Source organism: Theropithecus gelada, chromosome 7a (genome assembly GCF_003255815.1).
Source record: "Theropithecus gelada isolate Dixy chromosome 7a, Tgel_1.0, whole genome shotgun sequence".
NCBI classification, from domain to species: Eukaryota; Metazoa; Chordata; class Mammalia; order Primates; family Cercopithecidae; genus Theropithecus; species Theropithecus gelada.
Window position 1 is genome coordinate 16,044,153 of NC_037674.1, and position 24,353 is coordinate 16,068,505.

General features: G+C 46.3%; 1 protein-coding gene across 2 annotated transcripts in view; it reads left to right on the forward strand.

Annotated features, from left to right (window-relative positions):
- The first annotated feature begins 1,226 nt into the window (after positions 1-1,226).
- RAD51 (RAD51 recombinase) overlaps positions 1,227-24,353 on the forward strand; it is a 41,714-nt gene continuing 18,587 nt past the window's right edge. Inside the window, exons 1-5 of one of the 2 annotated variants that reach the window (XM_025389774.1) lie at positions 1,227-1,865; positions 5,506-5,594; positions 8,318-8,455; positions 14,676-14,793; positions 18,154-18,245. In XM_025389774.1, the coding sequence (XP_025245559.1) occupies positions 5,508-5,594; positions 8,318-8,455; positions 14,676-14,793; positions 18,154-18,245 (435 nt within the window). In that variant the 5' untranslated portion in view covers positions 1,227-1,865; positions 5,506-5,507. The remainder of the gene's footprint in view (positions 1,866-5,505; positions 5,595-8,317; positions 8,456-14,675; positions 14,794-18,153; positions 18,246-24,353) is intronic. The other variant, XM_025389773.1, reaches the window with a different exon arrangement.

Consider the following 24,353-nt stretch of genomic DNA (forward strand, 5'->3'; position numbering starts at 1 on the left):
GGATTACTTGCATGCGTCACCACGCCCAGCTACTTTTTGTAGTTTTAGTAGAGATGGGGTTTTGCCATCTTGGCCAGGCTGGTCTTGAACAGACCACGTGATCCACCCACCTTGGCTTCCCAAAGTGCTCGGATTACAGGCTTGAGCCACCGTGCCTGGCCTCTTCTTACATGTTTTGTTGTTGTTGCTTGCTTTTTGGGACAAGGTCTCACTCTGTAGCCCAGGTTGGAGTGCAGTGTCCCATCATAGCTCACTGCAGCCTTGACGTCCTGAGCTCAAGCAATCCTCCCACTTCAGCTTCCGGGATAGCTGAGACCACAGGCACAAGCCACCATGCCCAGCTTATTCTTTTTGGAGATATGGGGTCCCACTATGTTGCCCAGGCTGGCCTCCAACTCCTGAGCTCAAGTGATCCTCTCCTGCCTTGGCTTCCCAAAGTGCTGGGATCACAGGCGTGAGCCACTGTGCAGGCCTTATATGATCTTAAGCCTCTTCATATCCTGAACTAAATGTAACTTTCCAGTTTCGGCACTTGTTCTGGCACTTTTCCTCCCTCGCTAGATAATACTAATCTTTAATCATGTAGTTTGTTTCCATGCCCATACTACCCTATCTGCTTATAGTGTCTTCCACTTCGCCCAAGAAATCCTACTCAGCTAGCTTGTGTTGTTTTGAGACACTCTCGTTCTGTCGCCCACGCTGGAGTACAGTGGCGAGATCTCGGTTCGCTGCAACCTCTTCCTCCCGGGTTCAAGCGATTCTCGGCCCTACTCAGCCTTTAAAACCGGAATCACGGGTCAAAACTTTCTGGTAAACCACGGGACGGTTTAGGTTATGAAATTCAATGCCCTCTTCCTCTGAAGTCCTGCAAATCTCCAGTAAAGCACCACAGATTGACGAATATTCCAGCCATTTCCCTCTCCCCTCCGATAGCTCCATTTCCCACTTCTATCCATCTTCTCGAGCTTCCTCAGCTCCTCCACCTCCATGAGGCCTGGAAAGCACCTGGTTCCAGGAATGTGAGTCGGAGGCTCAGAGCGACCAGCGCCAAAAGCTGACGTTCAGATACTGCTGAAACAAACCACAAGAGTGCTAAGGCTCCAGGTAATAGTCCGGCTCCAGGTAATAGTCCAGCTGGGATGACGGTGAGAACTCGCAGGCCCGCCGGCGGTGCATGCCGGGAGATGCAGTCCCGGGCCGACGCATTACCTCTTGGGAGTTGTAGTCTTCGATCTGATAAACAGAACACAGCAACTCTGATGTCTTCCCCCACCGTCCCCCGAAAACCCTCGCCCCACCCGCGAGGGACTAGGGTAAGAGTAGGGGCGTTGCCGTGGTTGGCCTAGAACTCCTAGGCTCAGACGATCCTCTCGCCTCGGCCTCCCGAGTTAGCTGGGACTACGCGCGTGAGCCACCGCGCCCGGCATAAAGTCTGAATTAGTCCTTACGCAAAAAGGGAAGAGGGCAGTCCGTAACCTCGCGCAAGATCAAGCTCTCGAGTTCCAGTCTTGGGCTAGCGCGCAGGGCGGAAGGGGCAAGAAGGCGGATCCGGAAGGCGGAGATACGTTACGCCGACGCGGGCGTGACCCTGGGCGAGAGGGTTTGGCGCGAATTCTGAAAGCCGCCGGCGGAGCGCGCCCAGCGACCAGAGACCGAGCCTTAAGGAGAGCGCGGCGCTTCCCGAGGCGTGCAGCTGGGAGCTGAAACTCGTCTGGGTTGTGCGCAGAAGGCTGGGGCAAGCGAGTAGACTTGAAGTGGGGCGTAAGCCAGGGGCGTTGGGGTTCGCGCGGGTCAGGCGCGTGTCACCCCCGCGGGGTGAAGTCGCAGCGCGCGGCCCGTTGGAAAGAGCAGCGCTCAGGGCCAAGGTGAGTGTGTGAGGCGCAGGCCGGGCCCTCTATAGCTGCGGCTCGTCGTCGCCCACCTGGGTCCTGGCCGGTCCAATGCTGAGGGGCAGGTGGGGTCTCCGCGCGCAGTGTGAAACCCGGACGTGGCAGGGCGTGTCCGCGTCCGACCGACCCTCAGTTGCTGGGGCGAAAACACACGTGGACCCCAGTCTTTAGAACTAGGGGAGAAACATTAGAGCCTTCATAGCCAACACCCGTTTTATGAGTTTGAGCGAGGAGTCCGAGATCAGAGCGGTGTAGCCACAGCTGTTTAATATCACAGCCAGGGCTTCCGGATTCTTGGTCTGTCTTTCCGTTACACCGTGCTTAGAAAATACCAACCTGCAATTGCCAAAACAGTATTTTCGTCATCTAATGCGGAAAACCATTCGCATGATGCCTAGAGAATGATCTGAAGTGAGGCTTGGTTTTCTTAAAACTTTTTTTTTTTTTTGAGATGAAGTCTCGCTCTTTAGCCCAGGCTGGAGTGTAGTGGCGCGATCTCGGCTCACTGCAACCTCCACCTCCCGGGTTCAAGCGATTCTCCTACCTCAGCCTCCCGAGGAGCTGGGATTACAGGCTCCCGCCACCACGACTGGCTGATTTTTGTGTTTTTAGTAGAGACAGGGTTTCACCATGCTGGTCAGGCTGGTCTGGAACTCCTGACCTCAGGTTATCCACCCGCCTCCACCTCCCAAAGTGCTGGGATTACAGGCGTGAGCCACCGCGCCTGGCCCCTGTTTTTTTTTTTTTTTTTTTTTTTAAACTTCTAAAGTGATATGTAATATACATGTAGAAAAATGCACATTCACAACTGCATACAACTCCGTGAATTATTACAAAATATACTGGCCGGGTGTAGTGTCTCAAGTCTGTAGTCCCAGCACTTTAGGAGGTGGAGGCGGGAGGACAATTGAGCCCAAGAGTTTGAGAACAGCCTGGTCAAGATAGTGAGACCAGTATCTCTACAAATAGAAAAAATTAGCCAGGCTTGGTGGCGTGCACCTGTAGGCCCAGCTATTCAGGAGGCTGAGAAGGGAGGATCTAGCCTGGGAAGTATAAGCTGCAGTGAGCCGTGATCAGGCCACTGCACTCCAACCTGGGCGATAGAGCAAGACAAAATGAATGTACACCTACGTAATCACCACTTAATAGAATGGTCCCCAGAAGCCTTCCTTATGTAGTATTTAATATTTTCCCCTTTTTACAGTGGTAACTGGTATACTGGTTTCTAATGCGATTAACTAATGTTGCTCGTTTTTGAATTTTATATAAAAATACATCAGGAGTGTTGAGTGTTTCGTTGTTTTACATGCTTGACAACACGATTTTCAGCCTTTTATATTTTAACTATTCTGGCCGGGCGCGGTGGCTCACGCCTGTAATCCCAGCACTTTGGGAGGCTGAGACGTGCGGATCACAAGGTCAGGAGATAGAGACCATCCTGGCTAACATGGTGAAACCCCGTCTCTACTAAAAATACAAAAAAAATTAGCCGGGCGTGGTGGCGGGCGACTGTAGTCCCAGCTACTGGGGAGGCTGAGGCAGGAGAATTGCAGTGAACCGAGATGCAATGAGTCGGGAGGCGGAGCTTGCAGTGAGCCGAGATGGCGCCACTGCACTCCAGCCTGGGCGACAGAGCAAGACTCACTATTGTGCTGGTTACACAGTAATGTCTCAATGTGATTTTAATTTTCCTGATTACTAATGAGGTTGGGTATTTGTTCATATGTTTTTCCCATTTGGATATCTTCTGTGATGTACTTGTTCAAATCTCTTGTCTATTTTTCTACTTTTTCTTACTGATGTGAAGTTCTTTTTTTTTTTTTTTTTTTTTTTTTTTTTTGAGACGGAGTCTCACTCTGTCGCCCAGGCTGGAGTGCAGTGGCCGGATCTCAGCTCACTGCAAGCTCCGCCTCCCAGGTTCGCGCCATTCTCCTGCCTCAGCCTCCCGAGTAGCTGGGACTACAGGCGCCCGCCACCATGCCCAGCTAGTTTTTTGTATTTTTTAGTAGAGACAGGGTTTCACCGTGTTAGCCAGGATGGTCTCGATCTCTTGACCTCGTGATCCGCCCGTCTTGGCCTCCCTAAGTGCTGGGATTACAGGCTTGAGCCACCGCGCCGGGCCAAAGTTCTTTATATTCTGGTTATCAGCCCTCAGTTATGTTTGTGCTAAATGTTTTCACCTCTACTGTGGTTTGACTTACCATTCTCTTAGTGGTGTCCTTTGATGAATAGAAGTGCTGAATTTATTTTTTTATTTTTTATTTTATTTATTTATATTTCCTTTTGAGACAGAGAGTCACTCTTGTTGCCCAAGCTGGAGTGCAATGGCGCGATCTTGGCTGACCGCAACCTCCACCTCCCGGGTTCAAGCGATTCTCCTGCCTCAGCCTCCTGAGTAGCTGGGATTACAGGCATGTGCTACCACGCCCGGCTAATTTTGTATTTTTCTTTAGTAGAGACAGGGTTTCTCCATGTTGGTCAGGCTGTTCTCGAACTCCTGAACTCAGGTGATCTGCCCGTCTCAGCCTCCCAAAGTGCTGGGATTACAGGCCTGAGCCACAGTGCCTGGCCGAAGTGCTGAATTTAAATGTAGTTCAGCTTTCAATCTTTTCCTTTTTGGCTAGTGCGTTATGTATCGTTTCAAGAAATCTTTTTATATCCCAAGGTTGTGAAAATAATAAGTTTTACTTTGTTTTTGACAGATGATTGTACATATTTATGAGAACAAGTTGATATTTCAGTACATATATGTTGAATAATGAATGATCAAATCAGGGTAATCAGCATATCCATCAATTCAGTTCAAACACTTGTCATTTCTCTTTGTGGTGAGAACATTCAAAATACTCTCTTCTGGCTATTTTGAAGTACTCATTACATTAGTGTTTACTGTAGTCACCCTACTATGAAATAGAACCCTAGAACTTATTCCTCCTATCTAACTGAAACTTTGTGCCTGTTAATCAACCTCTCTCCTTCCTGCCTCCTGCAACGGCTGCATTCTCCTCAGTCTCTGGTTACCACTCTTCTATTTGTTCCTTGTATGAGATGAACTTTTTTTTTTTTTGAGACGCAGTCTCGCTCTGTCATGAGGCTGGAGTACAGTGGCGTGATCTCAGCTCACTGCAATCTCTGCCTTCCAGGTTCAAGCCATTCTCCTGCCGCAGCCTCCTGAGTAGCTGGGATTACAGGCGTGTGCCACCACACCCTGCTAACATTTGTAGTTTTAGTAGAGACAGGGTTTCACATGTTGGCCGGGATGGTCTCAATCTCCTGACCTCGTGATCTACCCACCTAGACCTCCTAAAGTGCTGGGATTACAGGCATGAGCCTCTGCACCCTGCCAAGATCAACTTTTTTAGAGTCTACATATGAGTGAGATCACACAGTATTTGTTTGCAAACACATTCATAATGTATAATGGGGTATATAAAAATAAGTAAAACTTGGCCCCTACTCTGAAGGAATATAAAGCAGGAGAACAGAGAAACACAATAAGAGAATGGCCTTGGCTCTTCCTAAAGTCTTTTTGATACAACTAGCTAGATAGAAGATAGGGAGAGAGATGCACCTTATTTCTCTAGTGTTTATACTGATAGGCATTTGTATTTTTCAGTAATGGCAATGCAGATGCAGCTTGAAGCAAATGCAGATACTTCAGTGGAAGAAGAAAGCTTTGGCCCACAACCCATTTCACGGTTAGAGGTATGTGCTTAGTTGCTAATTTTGAAATTATATACTAGATTCTTCTACCTAGTGGAAGGTATTATAACCTTTACATAAACTGTAGGTTTACTACCAAGGTCAAGACCCAAGACTTTTCAGAAGTGTTGTCAATAATCCTGTGGAAAGGCTGCAGATTGTTGCTAAATATGTCTGGCAGGGCGTCTTCCTTTGTCAACCATTCTCTTCCTACTTTATCATTTTTATTTCTGAGAGCTGGACTGTCAGAAACTGAGGCCTAGGATCCCATGGTGGAATGTCTGTGCTGTGCTTTTTTTTGTTTGTTTGTTTTGAGATGGGGTTTCGCTCTTGTTGCCTAAGCTGGAGTACAGAGGCGCAATCTCGGCTCACTACAACCTCTGCCTCCCAGGTTCAAGCGATTCTCCTGCCTCAGCCTCCCAAGTATCTGGAATTACAGGCATGCGCTACCACGCCCAGCTAATTTTATATATGTATATATATATATTTTTTTTTTTTTTTTTTTTTTTTTTTTGGAGATGGAGTCTCGCTCTGTCGCCCAGGCTGGAGTGCAATGGCTGGATCTCTGCTCACTGCAAGCTCCGCCTCCTGGGTTTACGCCATTCTCCTGCCTCAGCCTCCTGAGTAGCTGGGACTACAGGCGCCCGCCACCTTACCTGGCTAGTTTTTTTGTATTTTTTAGTAGAGACAGGGTTTCTCTATGTTGGTCAGGCTAGTCTCGAACTCCCGACCTCAGGTGATCCGCCCGCCTTGGACTCCCAAAGTGCTGGGATTACAACCATGAGCCACCATGCCCGGCCTGTGCTGTTTTTTGTTTTGTTTTTAAGAAATGGGTCTTACTGTGTTGACCAGGTTGGTCTTGAACTCCTGGCCTCAAGCAATCCACCTGCCTCAGCGTCCCAAACTGCTAGGATTACAGTCATGAGCCACTACGCCCAGCCAAAGCATCCTGTGCTGTTTGCACTAAGTATGAAAGTGCCGTTCTGGGAATTATAGTGGCCTGGACCAGTTATGCAAGGAACACAGGGTAGCACCTTCTCTTTATTGACCTAGCTTTGTGCTGTCAGCTGTCATTGGCAGAGAGAAGGCTGTGGTGGTGTTATGGTATAAGAGATAAGCTCCAATTCAGGATTCTGCACAAGAACATTAAGCACCAGAGCTGAGGCCTTACACTATTTCTGCCCATTGTATAGAGACTGCCATGTGAGTGCAGCTGATTGGGGCTGAGATAAGTAGGGGGAAAGCAGAGAAAGACTTGATTCTTCTGTCTCTTTTTTCTTTTTTTTTTTTTTTTTTTGAGACAGAGTCTCGCTCTGTGGCCCAGGCTGGAGTGCAGTGGCCAGATCTCAGCTCACTGCAAGCTCCGCCTCCCGGGTTTACGCCATTCTCCTGCCTCAGCCTCCCGAGTAGCTGGGACTACAGGCGCCCGCCACCTCGCCCAGCTACTTTTTTGTATTTTTTAGTAAAGACGGGGTTTCACCGTGTTAGCCAGGATGGTCTCGATCTGCTGACCTCGTGATCCGCCCGTCTCGGCCTCCCAAAGTGCTGGGATTACAGGCTTGAGCCACCGCGCCCGGCCTTCTGTCTCTTTTTTCAAATTTCCCATCTCCGACTAATCTTCAAGACTCTAGGAGTGCAAAAAGCTTATTTAAAAAAGACTCTAGAAGTTACTTAAATGGATTTGTGATAAACATTTTAAAGTTCAGAATCATAACTTCTGGTGCCATGAGCATCCTTATACTCATACATGCATATTGCTTATTGCTTAAATATTAACAGCAGACATGGCTTATGTTGGCAAACTAATCTCTCCCCTCTTCTAAATTCTCCCAACCCCTGAATACACTCACATTCACCTACTAACTCATGTTTTCCCAGAAGTCATGGTTTTGGTGGCTAATGAAACCAAAGCTGACTTGAATATAGGAAGAAAGAGGTGGATTTGGGTGGTTTAAGAAGAGATATAAAAGTCCCTGACAAAAAGTAGTTTTCCTCACTGTTAATGTCAGTTGTTAGAGCAGAGCTTTCTGGTCATTGTTCAACAAAAAGGTATTGATAGGCCAAGATAGCGCTCTTTTCATTCTGAGCAGCCTTATCTGTTTACCCTACCATAGTGTAAAAATATCATTTTTTATGTGCTTGATGTGGAAAGTGCTGAGCAACACAGTCTTAAATTGATCTTGTAGGGCCCAAAGTCTCGGAGATCATTTAGGGTCACAAAAAAAAAGTTGGGAGTTACTTTTTAATTCCATTTGCTTATAAGAGTTCTTTTTAATATACATGGCGTAGTGCTAGTTTAAAATTATTGATTTTGATAATGAAAAGGTTGTTAATTTGTTAAGTACCTCATATATAGGGCTCATTTTTCAGCTTTTGCATATAATCCAGTAGGCTCTCTATATCCCTGGATTCTGCATCAGCAAATTCAACAAACTACATATCAAAAATTCAATCAACTACATATAAAAAAAAAAAAGTATACAGGAGGATGTACAGAGGTTATATGCAGGTAATATGCCATTTTATATAAGGGACTTGAGCATTCTTGGATTTTGTTATCTGCTGGGGATCCTGGAACCAACTTCCCATCTCCCCACCCCAGGATTTCAAGGGACAGTTGTATTACAAGTCTTCAAGCACCTCTGTGGCGTATGTAGGACACATATCATCTGTGTTAGATTAAATAACTAAAGCTTAAATTTATCCATGGTTTTCTTCATTTGCAGCAGTGTGGCATAAATGCCAACGATGTGAAGAAATTGGAAGAAGCTGGATTCCATACTGTGGAGGCTGTTGCCTATGCACCAAAGAAGGAGCTAATAAATATTAAGGGAATTAGTGAAGCCAAAGCTGATAAAATTCTGGTAAGTACTGCTTAATTGACCTAGGGAGGCATTAGTGGGACTAGTACAAAAGGTAATGTAGTGAAAGACTTCTTCCTTCCATCTCTCATTCTTCTCTCATCTTGTTCTCCTTTCCAGGGGTGACTGTTACCTGTTTCTTTTTTTTTTTTTTTTGGAGACAGGTTCTTGCTCTGTCACACAGGCTGGAGTGCAGTGGTGCCATCTCAGCTCACTGCAGCGTTCGCCTCCTAAGCTCAAGCGATTCTTCCACCTCAGTCTCCCAAGTAGCTGGGACTACAGGCACATGCCACCATGCTGGGGTAGTCTCGAACTCCTGAGCTCAGGTGATTCACCTACCTCAGCCTCCCAAAGTGCTGGGATTACAGGTGTGAGCTACTGTGCCTGGCCTATTTATTTTTCTAGCTTCATATAGTTCTTTAACATCCATACTTCGCCATGGTTACATTTTGTTTTATGAACCTATTCCTTCAGTATTTATATAGTTACATAGTTTTATTGCCTTTATCCTTGCAGTTTTATATAGTATAGAGCAGATTTTTTTTTTTTTTTTTTTGAGACAGAGTCTTGCTCTATTGCCAGGCTGGAGTACAGTGGTGCAATCTCGGCTCACTGCAACTTCCGCCTCCCAGGTTCAAGCAATTGTCCTGCCTCAGCCTCCCCATTAGCTGGGACTACAGGTACCTGCCACCACACCCAGCTTATTTTTGTATTTTTGGTAGAGACAGGGTTTCACCATGTTGGCCAGGATGGTCTTGATCTGACCTTGTGATCTGCCTACCTCAGCCTCCTAAAGTGCTAAGATAACAGGTGTGAGCCACCATGCCCCGCTGCAAATATTTATATATAAAATTGTATTTTCACGTATCGATTACTGTTAGCGTTAGATAAATTTATTGGATTACTCAAATAAATGAATATTTGTTGAAGTGGTTGCTTAATTGGAAATAAGAAAGAGTTCTGAGTCCTTAACAGTACTTTCGTTAAAAGATTGTCATATTGACTAAGCCAGTAGGAGTCCCTAAAGTCTTTCTGTTTTCACTTTTTGGGCATCAGTTTTTGTGAATGAACAAATGCTGAGAGGATCTTTACTTTTTGCCTTGTGAGATCTTGGTTTCAGAAATCGAATCACTTCTCTGCTTCTATGAACACAAAAATGCAAACCTAGAATATCATGATTTGAAATGCAAAATGGTATAGACATATGTGTCTTAACTTTTCAATATTTTATGTTCTTAGTTTCTGGCCAGTAAAGATTATGATTGTATTGTTTGTTTTCCTTTTTTTTTTTTTTCTGAGGCAGAGTCTCGCTGTGTCACCCAGGCTGGAGCACAGTGGTGCAATCTTGGCTTGGCTCACTGTAACCTTTGCCTCCCAGGTTCAAGTGATTCTCCTGCCTCAACCTCCCGAGTAGCTGGGATTACAGGCGCCCACCACCACACTTGGTTACTTTTTGTATTTTCAGTTGAAACGGGGTTTCACCATGTTGCCCAGGCTGGTCTCAAACTCCTGGCCTCAAGCAATCCACCTGCCTCAGCCTCCCAAAGTTCTGAAATTACAGGCACGAGCCACTATGCCCACCTTTTTTAAAAAAAAAAAAAGAGAGAGAGACAGACTCTCACTCTGTTGCCCAGGCTGGAGTGCAATGGCATGATCATAGCTCACTGCAGCTTCAAACTCTTGGGCTCAAGGAATTCTCCTCAGCCTCCTGAGTAGCTGGGACTACAGGCACGTGCCACTAACCTGGCCATTTCTACCAGTTTCGTCTTTGCTAATACCTTCTCTTTCTGTTTTTCACCAAAGGAAGTAGTCTATATTCCTTGAGCTCCCATGGCTCTTTTGTTAGTACTTCTTATATTACCCATCACATCTACTTGTACTATAGTTATTTTGTATAGTGTATCTTCCTGATTACATTATAAGTTCTGTGGAGTCAAGAATCTGCTCTTCTTTTTCTCCATATCCTTCAGAGTCCCTGGGATTATGTTTCATACAGAGTAAGTGTCTAGTATATGTTTGTTGCACGGAATTGACAGTGAGTATATGAATTGGTCAGGCTGGTCTCAAAATCCTGGCCTCGGGTAATCCGCCCGCCTCAGTCTCCCAAAGTGCTGGGATTACAGGCGTGAGCCAATGCACCTGGCCCTGCAATAAATTTTTAAATGAAATATTAAATATATAGAAAAGTTTAGAAAATAAACTTTCATTGACTTTTTCAACTATTTGTTTATTTTTTTTTTCCTTCATGGGAAATTTTAAAATTATAAAAGTTTAATCTTTGTACTTTCCATGGGTCTATTTAGATTTTCTTTTCTTTTTTTTTTTTTTTTTTTTTGTTGAGACAGAGTCTCGCTTTGTCTCCCAGGCTGGAGTGCAGTGGCCGGACCTCAGCTCACTGCAAGCTCCGCCTCCCGGGTTTACGCCATTCTCCCGCCTCAGCCTCCCAAGTAGCTGGGACTACAGTCGCCCGCCACCTCGCCCGGCTAGGTTTTTGTATTTTTTAATAGAGTCGGGGTTTCACCGTGTTAGCCAGGATAATCTCGATCTCCTAACCTCGTGATCCGCCCGTCTTAGCCTCCCAAAGTGCTGGGATTACAGGCTTGAGCCACCGTGCCCGGCCTCTTTTTTTTTTTTTGGTGTTTTTTTTTTGAGACGGAGTCTTGCTCTGTCGCCCAGGCTGGAGTGCAGTGGCGCGATCTCAGCTCACTACAAGCTCCGCCTCCCAGGTTCACGCCATTCTCCTGCCTCAGCCTCCCGAGTAGCTGGGACTACAGGTGCCTGCCACCATGCCTGGCTAATTTTTTGTATTTTTAGTAGAGACGGGGTTTCACCGTGTTAGCCAGTATGGTCTCGATCTCCTGACCTCGTGATCCGCCCGACTCGGCCTCCCAAAGTGCTGGGATTACAGGCGTGAGCCACCGCGCCCGACCTAGATTTTCTTCTTGAGTGAGTTTTTGTAGTTTATCTTTCTAGGAATTTGCTTATTTCATCTAAGTTATCTAACTTGTTGACATAGAGTTGCTCAAAGGGTTTCCTTATACTACTTTTTATTTCCATAAAGTCAGTAGTAATGTTCCCTCTTTCATTCTTGATTTTAGTAATTTGAGTCTTTTCTCTCTTTTTTTGGTCAGTGCAGCTAAAAGTTTGTCAATTTCGTTGATGTTTTCAAAGAACCAGCTTTTGGTTTCATTGATTTTTCTCTATTATTCTGTCCTTTACCTAATAGTTTTGACCCAACTTGTGTTATTTCCATCCTTCTGCTTGCTTTGTTTTGTTTGCTGTTCTTTGGAAGGTTAGGTTAGGATTTTTTTTTTTTTTTGAGACGGAATCTCGCTCTGTCGCCCAGGCTGGAGTGCAGTGGCCGAATCTCAGCTCACTGCAAGCTCCGCCTCCCAGGTTCACGCCATTCTCCTGCCTCAGCCTCCCGAGTAGCTGGGACTACAGGCGCCCGCCACCTCGCCCGGCTAGTTTTTTTTTTGTATTTTTTAGTGGAGACGGGGTTTCACCATGTTAGCCCATGTTGGGATGGTCTCGATCTCCTGACCTCGTGATCCGCCCGTCTCGGCCTCCCAAAGTGCTGGCATTACAGGCTTGAGCCACCGCGCCCGGCCTATTTATTTATTTATTGAGATAGGATCTGGCTCTGTCACCCACACTGGAGTGCAGTGGCATGATCATGGCTCACTGCAACCTCTGCCTCCTGGGCTCAAGCCATCCTCCTGCCTCAGCCTGGGAAGTAGCTGGGACTACAGGCACCCGCCACCTCGCCTGGCTAGCTTTTTGTATTTTTTAGTAGAGACGGGGTTTCACCGTGTTAGCCAGGATGGTCTCGATCTCCTGACCTCGTGATCCGCCCGTCTCGGCCTCCCAAAGTGCTGGGATTACAGGCTTGAGCCACCGCGCCCGGCCTATCTGTTTCGTTTTTAGAGACAGAGTCTTGTTCTGTTACTTTATTGGAGTGCAGTGGTGCGATTATAGCTCACTGCAGCCTCCAACTCCTAGTTCAAACAAACCTTCTGCCTCAGCCTCCCAGGTAACTAGGACCACAGGCACGCTCCACAACGGCCTGCTAATTTGTTGTTTTTTTTTGTTTGTTTTGTTTTTTTTTTTTTTGAGACAGAGTCTCCCTCTGTGCCCAGGCTGGAGTGCAGTGGTGCGATCTCTGCTGACTGCAACCTCCGCCTCTTGGATTCAAGTGATTCTTCTGCCTCAGCCTCCCGAGTGGCTGGGATTACAGGCACGTGCCACGATGCCTGGCTAATTTTTTGTATTTTTAGTAGAGATGGGGTTTCACCATGTTATCCAGGATGGTCTCGGTCTCCTGACCTCGTGATCTGCCTGCCTCGGCCTCCCAAAGTGCTGGGATTATAGACATGAGCCACCACGCCAGGCCATTTTTTTTTTTTTTTTTTCTGACGGAGTCTTGCTCTGTTGCCCAGGCTGGGGTTCACTGGCGCGATCTCAGCTCACTGCAGTCTCCGCCACCTGGATTCAAGCAATCCTCCTGTTTCAGCTTCCTGAGTAGTTGGGACTACAGGTGCATGCCACCATGCGCAGCTAATTTTTGTATTTTTAGTAGAGATGGGGTTTCACCATATTGGGCAGGCTGGTCTTGAACTCCTGACTTTGTGATCTGCGCACCTCACCCTCCCAAAGTGCTGGGATTACAGGTGTGAAGCACTGTGCCCAGCCATGCCCTGCTAATTTTAAAACTTTTTAGAGCCAGGGTCCCACTTTGTTGCTCAGGCTGGTCTCAAACTCCTGGCTTCCAGCAGTCCTCCCACCTCAGCCTCCCAAAGTACTAGGATTACAGGCATGAGCCACCGCACCCAGCCTTCTTTTCTAATATAGGTATTTATAGCTATGAATTTCTCTCTGAGCACTGCTTTTGTTGGAGTCCGTAAGTTTTGATTTATCTTCATTTTCTTTTTTTCTTTTTTTTTTTTTTTTTGAGACGGAGTCTCGCTGTGCTCCCAGGCTGGAGTGCAGTGGCGCGATCTCGGCTCACTGCAAGCTCCGCCCCCCGGGTTCACGCCATTCTCCCGCCTCAGCCTCCCAAGTAGCTGGGACTACAGGCGCCCGCTACCCCGCCCGGCTAGTTTTTTGTATTTTTAGTAGAGACGGGGTTTCACCATGTTAGCCAGGATAGTCTCGATCTCCTGACCTTGTGATCCACCCGCCTCGGCCTCCCAAAGTGCTGGGATTACAGGCTTGAGCCACCGCGCCCGGCCTATCTTCATTTTCATTCATTGCAAAAAATATTTTCTCATTTCCCTTGTCATTTCTTCTTTGACTTGTTGGTTATTTAGGAGTGTGTTGCTTTATTTTTGCATATTTGTGAATGCATTTACTTTTCAATTTTAGAATCAACCCATAGTGCTATTATAGAATACTTATCTGTAATTACAAAATAGAATGTGAATGTTCTCAGCCAGACAATATGAAAGAAAAGGTACGGCTGATAGAGGTGGGGAAGTAGCCATGGAGAGAGAAAAGATGGAAGGGCAAATGTCCTCATTTTTACAAAGTAGGAAGTTAAGGGATACAGTCTGCGGTTGATGGAGCAGGAAATGAAGGTGTACTGTATTGTCATTTTTGTCATAAATTGGGCAAAACACATATGTATGGATCTATAATAGTTTTTTAAACTGTATTAACATATTAACTTGAATTGGTGATTAACAAATTGATCTTCATGGAGTCTCTGAATGAGATTATCTTTTTTATGACTTTCTTTTTTTTTTTTTTTTTTTTTTTTGAGACGGAGTCTTGCTCTGTCACCCAGGCTGGAGTGCAGTGGCCGGATCTCAGCTCACTGCAAGCTCCTCCTCTCGGGTTCATGCCATTCTCCTGCCTCAGCCTCCCCAGTAGCTGGGACTACAGGCACCCGCCACTTCGCCCGGCTAGTTTTTTGTATTTTTTAGTAGAGACGGGGTTTCACCGTGCTAGCCAGGATGGTCTCGATCTCCTGACCTCCTGATCCGCCCATCTCGGCCTCCCAAAGTGCTGGGATTACAGGCTTGAGCCACCGCGCCCGGCCTTTTTATGACTTTCTAAAGAGAAATCATCCTGGTAATTTTATTAGATAGTTTCTCGTTTCATTGCACACCGGATTCTTGTTTTACTAATATTTCTTTTTTCTTTATATATATATTTTTTGCCCTCAAGATCACTGTGGTAAGGAATATTATTTTGTTGATTTAACATTTCTTATTTTTCCCAGGCTGAGGCAGCTAAATTAGTTCCAATGGGTTTCACCACTGCAACTGAATTCCACCAAAGGCGGTCAGAGATCATACAGATTACTACTGGCTCCAAAGAGCTTGACAAACTACTTCAAGGTGTAGTAATCCCTTATTCTGTGTTGTGAACTCTAGTTAGGAAAGCTTCCAGGTTATGGAACAAAACTGAAATGTTTGGGTAGCATTTACTTGTTAGATAATGATAAAGAGATAAACGAAGGCCAGGTGCAGTGGCTCATGCCTGTAATCTCAGCACTTTAGGAGGCCAAGGTGGGCAGATTACCTGAGGTTAGGAATTTGAGACCAGCCCAGCCAAGATGGAGAAACCTATTAAAAGTACAAAATTAGGCCGGGCGCGGTGGCTCAAGCCTGTAATCCCAGCACTTTGGGAGGCCGAGACGGGTGGATCACGAGGTCAGGAGATTGAGACCATCCTGGCTAACACGGTGAAACCCCGTCTCTACTAAAAAATACAAAAAACTAGCCGGGCGTGGTGGCAGGTGCCTGTAGTCCCTGCTACTCGGGAGGCTGAGGCAGGAGAATGGCGTGAACCCGGGAGGCGGAGCTTGCAGTGAGCTGAGATTCGGCCATTGCACTCCAGCCTGGGCGGCAGAGCGAGACTCCGTCTCAAAAAAAAAAAAAAAAAAAAAAAAAAAGAGAGATAAAGAAAGTATCTGCATTGAAGAGGTAAGACTGCTGCAAGGTAGGCCCTTATTTATAAAATACTAAACTTACCTGCAAATTAAAGAATTTAGTCTCCATTTAATATTGCATTGAGAGAGTAAGCTCCTTTTGCTTAAGGAAGTAACTATAATTATAACCTCCTCTACCACAAGGTTGAAAGCCTGATGACTGGTTAAAACATCCATGTTTGAATACTACTCATTGTGTACACACTAATCTTCAGGACTTCAGGGAAAACTATAAAGCTTTCGACCTTATTATTTATTTTTAGAGACGGGGTCTCACTCTGTCACCCGGAGTGCAGTGGCATGGTCTCAGCTCACTGCAACCTCTGCTTCCTGGGCTCAAGTGATCTTCTAGCCTCAGTCTCCCCAGAGCTAGGACTACGATCATTTACTTCCTGCCTAATTTTTTTTTTTTTTTTTTTGAGACAGGGCCTCACTATGTTGTCCAGCTGGTCTCGAAATCCTGAGCTCAAGCCATTCTTCTGCCTCAGCCTCCAAAACTGCTGGGATTATAGGCTTGAGCCACCTCTCCTGGCCCAATGTCGGTTTTCTTTCCTTTTTTTTGAGACAGAGTCTTGCTCTGTTACCCAGGCCAGAGTGCAGTGGCATAGTCTCAGCTCACTGCAGCCTCCATCTCCTGGGTTCAAGTGATTCTCCTGCCTCAGTCTCCCAAGTAGCTGGGACTACAGGCGAGTGCCACCACGCCCAGCTAATTTTTGTATTTTTAGTAGAGATGAGGTTTCACCATGTTGGCTAGGTTGGTCTTGAACTCCTGACCTCAGATGATCTACCCGCCTCAGCATCCCAAAGTGCTGGGATTACAGGTGTGTGCCACTGTGCCCGGCCCCCAATGTCCGTTTTCTAATAGCAGTGCTGTACTATCACTATGCAAGATGTTAACACTACAGAAGGCTAGGTCCATAGAACCTCCCTATGGTTTTGCTTGTTTGTTTGAGACAGAGTCTTGCACTGTTGCCCAGGCTGGAGTGCAGTGGCATGATCTAGGCTCACTACAAGCTCCGCCTTCCAGGTTCACGCCATTCTCCTGCCTCAGCCTCCCGAGTAGCTGGGACTACAGGTGCCTGCCACCACACCTGGCTAATTTTTTGTATTTTTAGTAGAGACGGGGTTTCACCATGTTAACCAGGATGGTCTTAATCTCCTGACCTCATGATCCGCCCGCCTCAGCTTCCCAAAGTGCTGGGATTACAAGCGTGAGCCACTACGCCCGGCCTTGTTTGTTTTTTTTTTTTTTTAAAGACAGAGTCTTGCTCTGTTGCCCAGGCTAGAGTGCAGTGGCACGATCTCAGCTCACTGCAACCCCTGACTCCCGGGTTCAAGCGATTCTCCTGCCTCAGCCTCATGAGTAGCTGGGATGACAGGCCCCTGCCACCGTGCCTGGCTAAGTTTTGTATTTTTAGTAGAGACGGGGTTTCACCATCTTGGCCAGGCTGGTCTCAGACTCCTGACCTCCTGATCCACCCACCTCAGTCTCCCAAAGTGCTGGAATTACAGGCGTGAGTCACTGCACCCAGCTGTTTTTTTTTTTGAGACAGAGTCTTTTGTTGTTTTTTTTTTTTTTTGAGACGGAGTCTTGCTCTGTAGCCCGGGCTGGAGTGCAGTGGCCGGATCTCAGCTCACTGCAAGCTCCACCTCCCGGGTTTACGCCATTCTCCTGCCTCAGCCTCCGGAGTAGCTGGGACTACAGGCGCCCGCCACCTCGCCCGGCTAGTTTTTTGTATTTTTAGTAGAGACGGGGTTTCACCATGTTAGCCAGGATGGTCTCGATCGAGTCTTGCTCTGTCGCCCAGGCTGGAGTGCAGTAGCGTGATCTCGGCTCACTGCCACTTCCACCCCCCGGGTTCAAGTGATTCTTCTGCCTCAGCCTCCCAAGTAGCTGGGACTACAGGCATGGGCCACCATGTCCGGCTAATTTTTGTATTTTTAGTAGAGATGGTGTTTCACCATATTGTGCCCAGCCCTTTTTTTTTTTTTTTTTTAGAAGGAGTCTCACTCTGTCACCCAGGCTGGAGTGCAGTGGTGTGATCTCGGCTCACTGCAACCTCTGCCTCCCAGGTTCAAGTGATTCTCGTGCTTCAGCCTGCTGAGTAGCTGGGATTACAGGTGCCCATCACCATGTCCAGCTGATTTTTGTATTTTTAGTAGAGACGAAGTTTCACAATGTTGGCCAGGCTGCTCTCAAGCTCGTGACCTCAGGTGATTCGCCTGCCTTGGCCTCCCAAAGTGCTGGGATTACAGGCATGAGCCACCGCACCTAGCATTATTTGCAACTATCTATAAATCTATAATTATTTCAAAATACTTTTAGTTTGTTTGTTTTGAAACAGGATCTCACTGTGTCGCCTAGGCTGGAGTGCAGTGGCATGATCTCGGCTCACTGCAGCTTCTGCCTCCCAGGCTCAAGTGATCCTCTCATCTTAGCTCCTGAGTAGCTGGCACTACAGGCACCCGCCACCATGCCCGGCTAATTTTTGTATTTTTTGTAGAGACAGGCCTTCACCATGTTGCCCAGGCTAGTCTCAAACTCCTGAACTCAAGCAATCAGCCCACCTCAGCTTCCTAAAGTGCTGGGATTACAGGCCTGAGCCACCATGGCTAGCCTCAAAATACATTTTTGAAAAATCGGTTGTTGGAAATTGAATTTTTAATTTATGTAAATATCTTTCTCTTGAGCTCCAAGAACATTTCTGTGACTACAGTTTTTAAATGTTTGTATTATGCTAAGAGGTATTTCTTATTGCTCTTTTAGGTGGAATTGAGACTGGATCTATCACAGAAATGTTTGGAGAATTCCGAACTGGGAAGACCCAGATCTGTCATACACTAGCTGTCACCTGCCAGGTGAGCTATTGGGGCTATGGCTAATCAAATAAGCAAACATTACTTCATTCCTGCTAGTTGCAGGCATCTGTTAGGATGGCCGTAAAAGGCACTGTCTCTGTCCTCAAGAATCTTATAGCTGTTAATAGTTAGAAAATAGACTCCTACTGCAAAATTCTTCCACGTCATGGAAACTTCCAAATCATTGATCTCCTTTCAGGTACACTGATTTCACATACTTTCCTACCAGGCCTTTCCTGGCTTTACCTGCTTTTTTTTTTTTCCTGTTTTTGAGACATTCTCGCTCTGTCGCCCTGGCTTGAGTGCAGTGGTGTGATCTCAGCTCACTGCAACCTCCTTTCTGGTTCAAGTGATTCTCCATCAGCCTCCTGAGTACCTGGGATTACAGGTGCCCACCAGCATGCCCGGCTAATTTTTGTGTTTTTAGTAAAGACGGGGTTTCACCATGTTGGCCAGGCTGCTCTTGAACTCCTGACCTCAAGTGATCCACCCTCCTCGGCCTCCCAAAGTGCTGGGATTACAGCCGTAAACCACTGTGCCCAGCCCTCCATCCTCTTCATTAGTCTAGATTTTATGATTCATCATTAAAGTAATTCTCTTGCAAATAGCCTCAGTTTACATACCCACTTGAAGAGATACCAACCTTAGATGAAACTCATCTGTCTTCTCAGTGTCTGTACCCAAATAGCAGATTACGCTGGAGAAAAATCGTATAATAAAGCTGACTGACTTCACTTTAAATTCAAGATGACTGGCCAGGCATGGTGGCTCACGTCTGTAATCCCAGCACTTTGGGAGGCCAAGCTGGGCGGATCACTTGAGGTCAAGAGTTCAAGACCAGCCTGACCAACATGGTGAAACCCCGTCTCTACTAAAAATACAAAAATTAGCTGGGCGTGTTGGCACGTGCCTGTAATCCCAGCTACTTGGGAGGCTGAGGCGGGAGAATCGCTTGAACCTAGGAGGCGGAGGTTGCAGTGAGCTGAGATCGCACCATTGCATTCCAGCCTGGTCAAAGAAGTGAGACTGCCTCAAAAAAAAAAAAAAAGGAAAAAGAAAAAAAACGAAAAAAATTCAAGATGACAAACTTTTACCGGTCAAAACTTCTTGGCAAGTCTACTTTCTCCATTTAGGTGTACTTTCCCACTGAGTTAGACAGGCATCTCATAATCTTATACTTTGTCTTCTGTTATCATAACTTTATGCTCCTCTTCAACTCTCATTCTCAGCCAGTAACCTAACTGCTCTTTGCATCAAATCTACATTTGTGCCCATCTTTTCTTATCTCAGATTGCAATGGAGAAAGTGTCCCTTTTCTTCTCAAAGGCCCATTCTATCAATGATTTGGTTACCATCTCCTGCCACCTTCTCAAGGACTCTACTCCTTCCATTTTCTCTTATACCTCTCTAGGAGATTATCCTCATTAGTATACAAATATGCGTAGTGTCTCCTCCATTAGGAAAGAACTTTCCCTGGACCCCTTCAGTTTCTTTTTCCTTTACTTATGCTCCCATTTGTGGGTAGATTGGGAAACAGACACAGTGGGTTAAATAATTTCCCAGTACATTGTATTTAAGTAGCAGATACTGGACTCAAACCAGACGTCAGAGATGATGTTCTGTTTTTTTTTTTTTTGAGGGAGAGTTTCGCTCTGTTGCCCAGGCTGGAGTGCAGTGGCCGGATCTCAGCTCACTGCAAGCTCCGCCTCCCGGGTTCACGCCATTCTCCTGCCTCAGCCTCCCGAGTAGCTGGGACTACAGGCGCCCGCCACCTCGCCCGGCTAGTTTTTTGTATTTTTTTTAGTAGAGACGGGGTTTCACCATGTTAGCCAGGATGGTCTCGATCTCCTGACCTCATGATCCGCCCGTCTCGGCCTCCCAAAGTGCTGGGATTACAGGCTTGAGCCACTGCGTCCAGCCGATGATGTTCTTAAAACTTTATAAGAGGCCAGTCACGGTGGTTCATGCCTGTAATCCCAGTACTTTGGGAAGCCAAAGTGGGAGGATCGCGTGAGGCCAGGAATTTGAGACCAGCCTGGGCAACATAGTGAGACCCGCCTGGGCAACATAGTGAGACCCTGTTTCTGAGACGCTGTTTCTAAAAGCAAGCAAAAAAAAAAAAAAAAATTACAAATATTAACCCAGCATGATGGTGTGTACCTGTGATCCTAGCTACTCAGGAAGCTGAGGAGAGAGAATCTCTTGAGCCTAGGAGGTCAAGGCTCCAGTGACTGGGATCATGCCACTGCATGTTTTCTGCTGTATTGCTAGTACCTAAGGCAGTGCTTAGCACTCAGTAAACAATAAATGCTTGAATGGGTGGAGATAATAGATGTCCAAAAACATGCCTGATATATAAAATTAATGTCATAGAGGAAATGGGTTAGCCGTTTAAGGAATAGAAAGCGGTAATTTCACCCTAGAGTGATGATGGAATACTTTATAGAGAAAAGATATTGGACCAGACTTCTGAAGAATGCTAAATTTGGGAAGGAAGGAAATTAAAAGCATTTAACTGTACAGAATGGGATGGACAGAGGATGGGAAGGCATAAGTTAGAAAGAAAAGACAATAAATAAGCAAGGTCATTTACCTGGTTCAGAGTTTGTGTAGAAAAGTAGGAGATGATCCTTAAAATTATACATCAAACTGGGCATGGTAGCTCACACCTGTAATCCCAGCACTTTGGGAGGCCAAGGTGGGTGGATCGCTTGAGCTCAGGAGTTTGAGACCAGCCTGAGCAACATGGCAAATCCTCATCTCTACAGATAATATAAAAATTAGCCAGACGTGGTGGCCTGTGCCTGTAGTGCCAGCTACTTGGGAGGTGGAGGCGGGAGAGTCTCTTGAGCTCAGGAGGCCAAGGTTGCCGTGAGTCAAGATTGTATCACCACTACTCTCCAGGCTGGGCAACAGAGCAAGATTTTGTCTCTGTCTCAAAAAAAAAAATAACCCTATTTCAGAAGGCTGAGAAGTTTAAACTTGAGTTTGTGGAGAGTAAGCATTAGCTGGTCAGGACTAAACTAAGATAGTGATACTAAAGAGACATAGGTAAAATATGTTGTAAAGGGCAGCACTTAATGACTGTAAAAAATACACCTCAGCCCAGCTGGGTGTGGTAGCTCCCTCCTGTAATCTCTGCACTTTGGGAGGTGGAGGCAGGCAGATCACGAGGTCAGGAGATCCAGACCATCCTGGCTGATATGGTGAAACCCCGTCCCTACTAAAAATACAAAAAATTAGCCGGGTGTGGTGGCGGGCACCTGTAGTCCCAGCTACTCGGGAGGCTGAGGCAGGAGAATGGCATGAACCCAGAAGGTGGAGCTTGCTGTGAGCTGAGATCACGCCACTGCACTCCAGCCTGGGTGAGAGAGTGAGACTCGTCCCCCACAAAAAAATAAAATACACCTCAGCCCAACGATGTATTACAGTAACTTAGTAAACCTAAAAAGTGTTTGCGGGGGGGGAGACAGTTTTGTTGGAAACGTGAGTACAAGTTTAGAGATGACAGGTTTGAGGTGACAAACCCTAAGTGAAAACTTCTAGCTGTATTGAGAGATGTGGAACTCAGTCTCATTCTGGAAATGAAAGATCCATGAGAAATGGAGGGAGTAGGATATAGAAGAGAAAGCTAACAAACTTTCATCTTTTCTGCAACTTCAGGCAGTGTAATGAGGAACCCTTTTTCCTCGTCTAAGTGGGTCCTAATGTTCTCTGGCTTTGAGGATGTGCTGCATGAGTAGCCAGTCCACAGAGTATCCTCGAACCTGGCCTATGCCCATGGACCAACTCTTCTGCTATAATCTTTTGAAACTTTATTACAATTTTAGTTAGTTTGAAGAACATGGCATTAGTTTAACCTAGATAGATTATACCCACTTCTGCCATGGACACAACTTACTGTTGGAGATCAAGAATAACTGAAACAAAATCTGCCTTATATCAGTGTTATAGAAGAGGCTTCCTAGTGTTTTTCTATCCTCAGGACTCAACTCAGTTGAGTTCTTTTTTTCTTTCTTTCTTTTTTTTCTTTTTGAGAAGGAGTCTTGCTCTGTTGTCCAGGCCGGAGTGCAGTGGTGCGATCTTGGCTTGCTGCAACCTCCGCCTTCCAAGTTCAAGCCACTCTCCTGCCTCAGCTTCCCAAGTAGCTGGGATTACAGGTGTCTGCCACCACACCCAGCTAATTTTTGTATTTTTAGTAGAGACGAGGTTTCACCATGTTGGCCAGGCTGGTCTTGAACTCCTGACCTCAAGTGATCCGCTCCTCTCGGCCTCCCAAAGTGCTGTGATTACAGGTATGAGCCACCACGCACGGCCTGTGTTCTTATCCTCTCAAAAAAATAGCAGTAGTTTTTGGAACTCAGTTATAGATTTAGACATCCTATGTAAATTATTTTCTTTTGTGTTTTTTCTTGTAAATCAAGTTAAGAACTGTCCTTAATAATTTACTCTGAATTTATTTATTTATGTATTTATTTGGAGTCTCACTCTGTCGCCCAGGCTGAAGTGCAGCAGCACAATCTCAGCTCACTGTAACCTCCACCTCCTGGGTTCAAGCAATTTTCCTGCCTCAGCCTCCCAAGTAGCTGGAATTACAGGTGCCTGCCACCACATCTGGGTAGTTTTTTTGTATTTTTAGTAGAGACAGGGTTTCACCATGTTGGCCAGGCTGGTTTCAAATGCCTGACCTCAAGTGATCCGCCCGCCTCGGCCTCCCAAAGTGCTAGGATTACAGGCGCGAACTACCGTGACTGGCCAATTTATCTGACTTTAAGTAATACTTTATTAAAAATGTTTATTGGCTGGGCACCGTGGCTCACACCTGTAATCCCAGCACTTTGGGAGGCCAAGGCGGGTGGATCACGAGGTCAGGAGATCCAGGTCATCCTGGATAACATGGTGAAACCCCGTCTCCACTAAAAATACAAAAAATTAGCGGGGCATGGTGGCGGGCGCCTGTAGTCCCAGCTACTCCGGAGGCTGAGGCATGAGAATGGCGTGAACCCGGGAGGCGGAGCTTACAGTAAGCCGAGATCACCTCACTGCACTCCAACCTGGGCGACAGAGCGAGACTCCATCTCAAAAAAAAAAAAAAAAAGTTTATTACATTGATGTAATGCTGTTTTACAGTTAAAGATGGTATGTGTCATTAAAAATGTGGATCTAGGGCTGGGCGTGGTGGCTCACACCTGTAATCCCTGCACTTTGGGAGGCCGAAGTGGGTGGATCACGAGGTCAGGAGATCGAGACCGCCCTGGCTAATGCAGTGAAACCCTGTCTCTACTAAAAACATACAAAATTAGTCGTGTTGGCTGGTGCCTGTAGTCCCAGCTACTTGGGAGGCTGACGCAGGAGAATGGCGTGAACCCGGGAGGTGGAGCTTGCAGTGAGCCGAGACTGTACCACTGCACTCCAGCCTGGGCAACAGAGTGAGACTCCATCTAAAAAAAAAAAAAAATGTGGATTTTGAACGCCGGTATAGTGGCTCAAGTCTGTAATACCAGTGTTTTGGGAGGCCAAGGTGGTCAAATCTCTTGAGCCCAGGAGTTTGAGAGCAGCCTGAGCAACACAGCAAAATCTCATCTCTATAAATAATTTTTAGCCAGGCGCGGTGACTCACGCCTGTAATCCCAGCACTTTGGGAGGCCGAGGCGGGCAGATCACGAGGTCAGGAGATTGAGACCATCCTGGTTAACACAGTGAAACCCCGTCTCTACTAAAAATACAAAAAATTAGCTGGGCATGGTGGCGGTCGCCTGTAGTCCCAGCTCCTCAGGAAGCTGAGGCAGGAGAATGGCGTGAACCTGGGAGGCAGAGCTTGCAGTGAGCCGAGATCGCGCCACTGCACTCCAGCCCGGGCGACAGAGCGAGACTCCGTCTCAAAAAAAAAAAAGAATAATAATAATAATAATTTTTTAAAAATTAGCCAGGTGTGGTGGCTTGAGCCTGGGAGGTTGAGGCTACAGTGAGCTGTGATTGCATCACTATACTCCAGCCTGGGTGACAAAGCAAGACCCTATCTTAAAAAAAAAATACGGATTTTATTAGGGCCCTGTGTCTTCCATAGTAAACCATATGCAAGAAATGAGAAAATCAGCCTCGTTATAT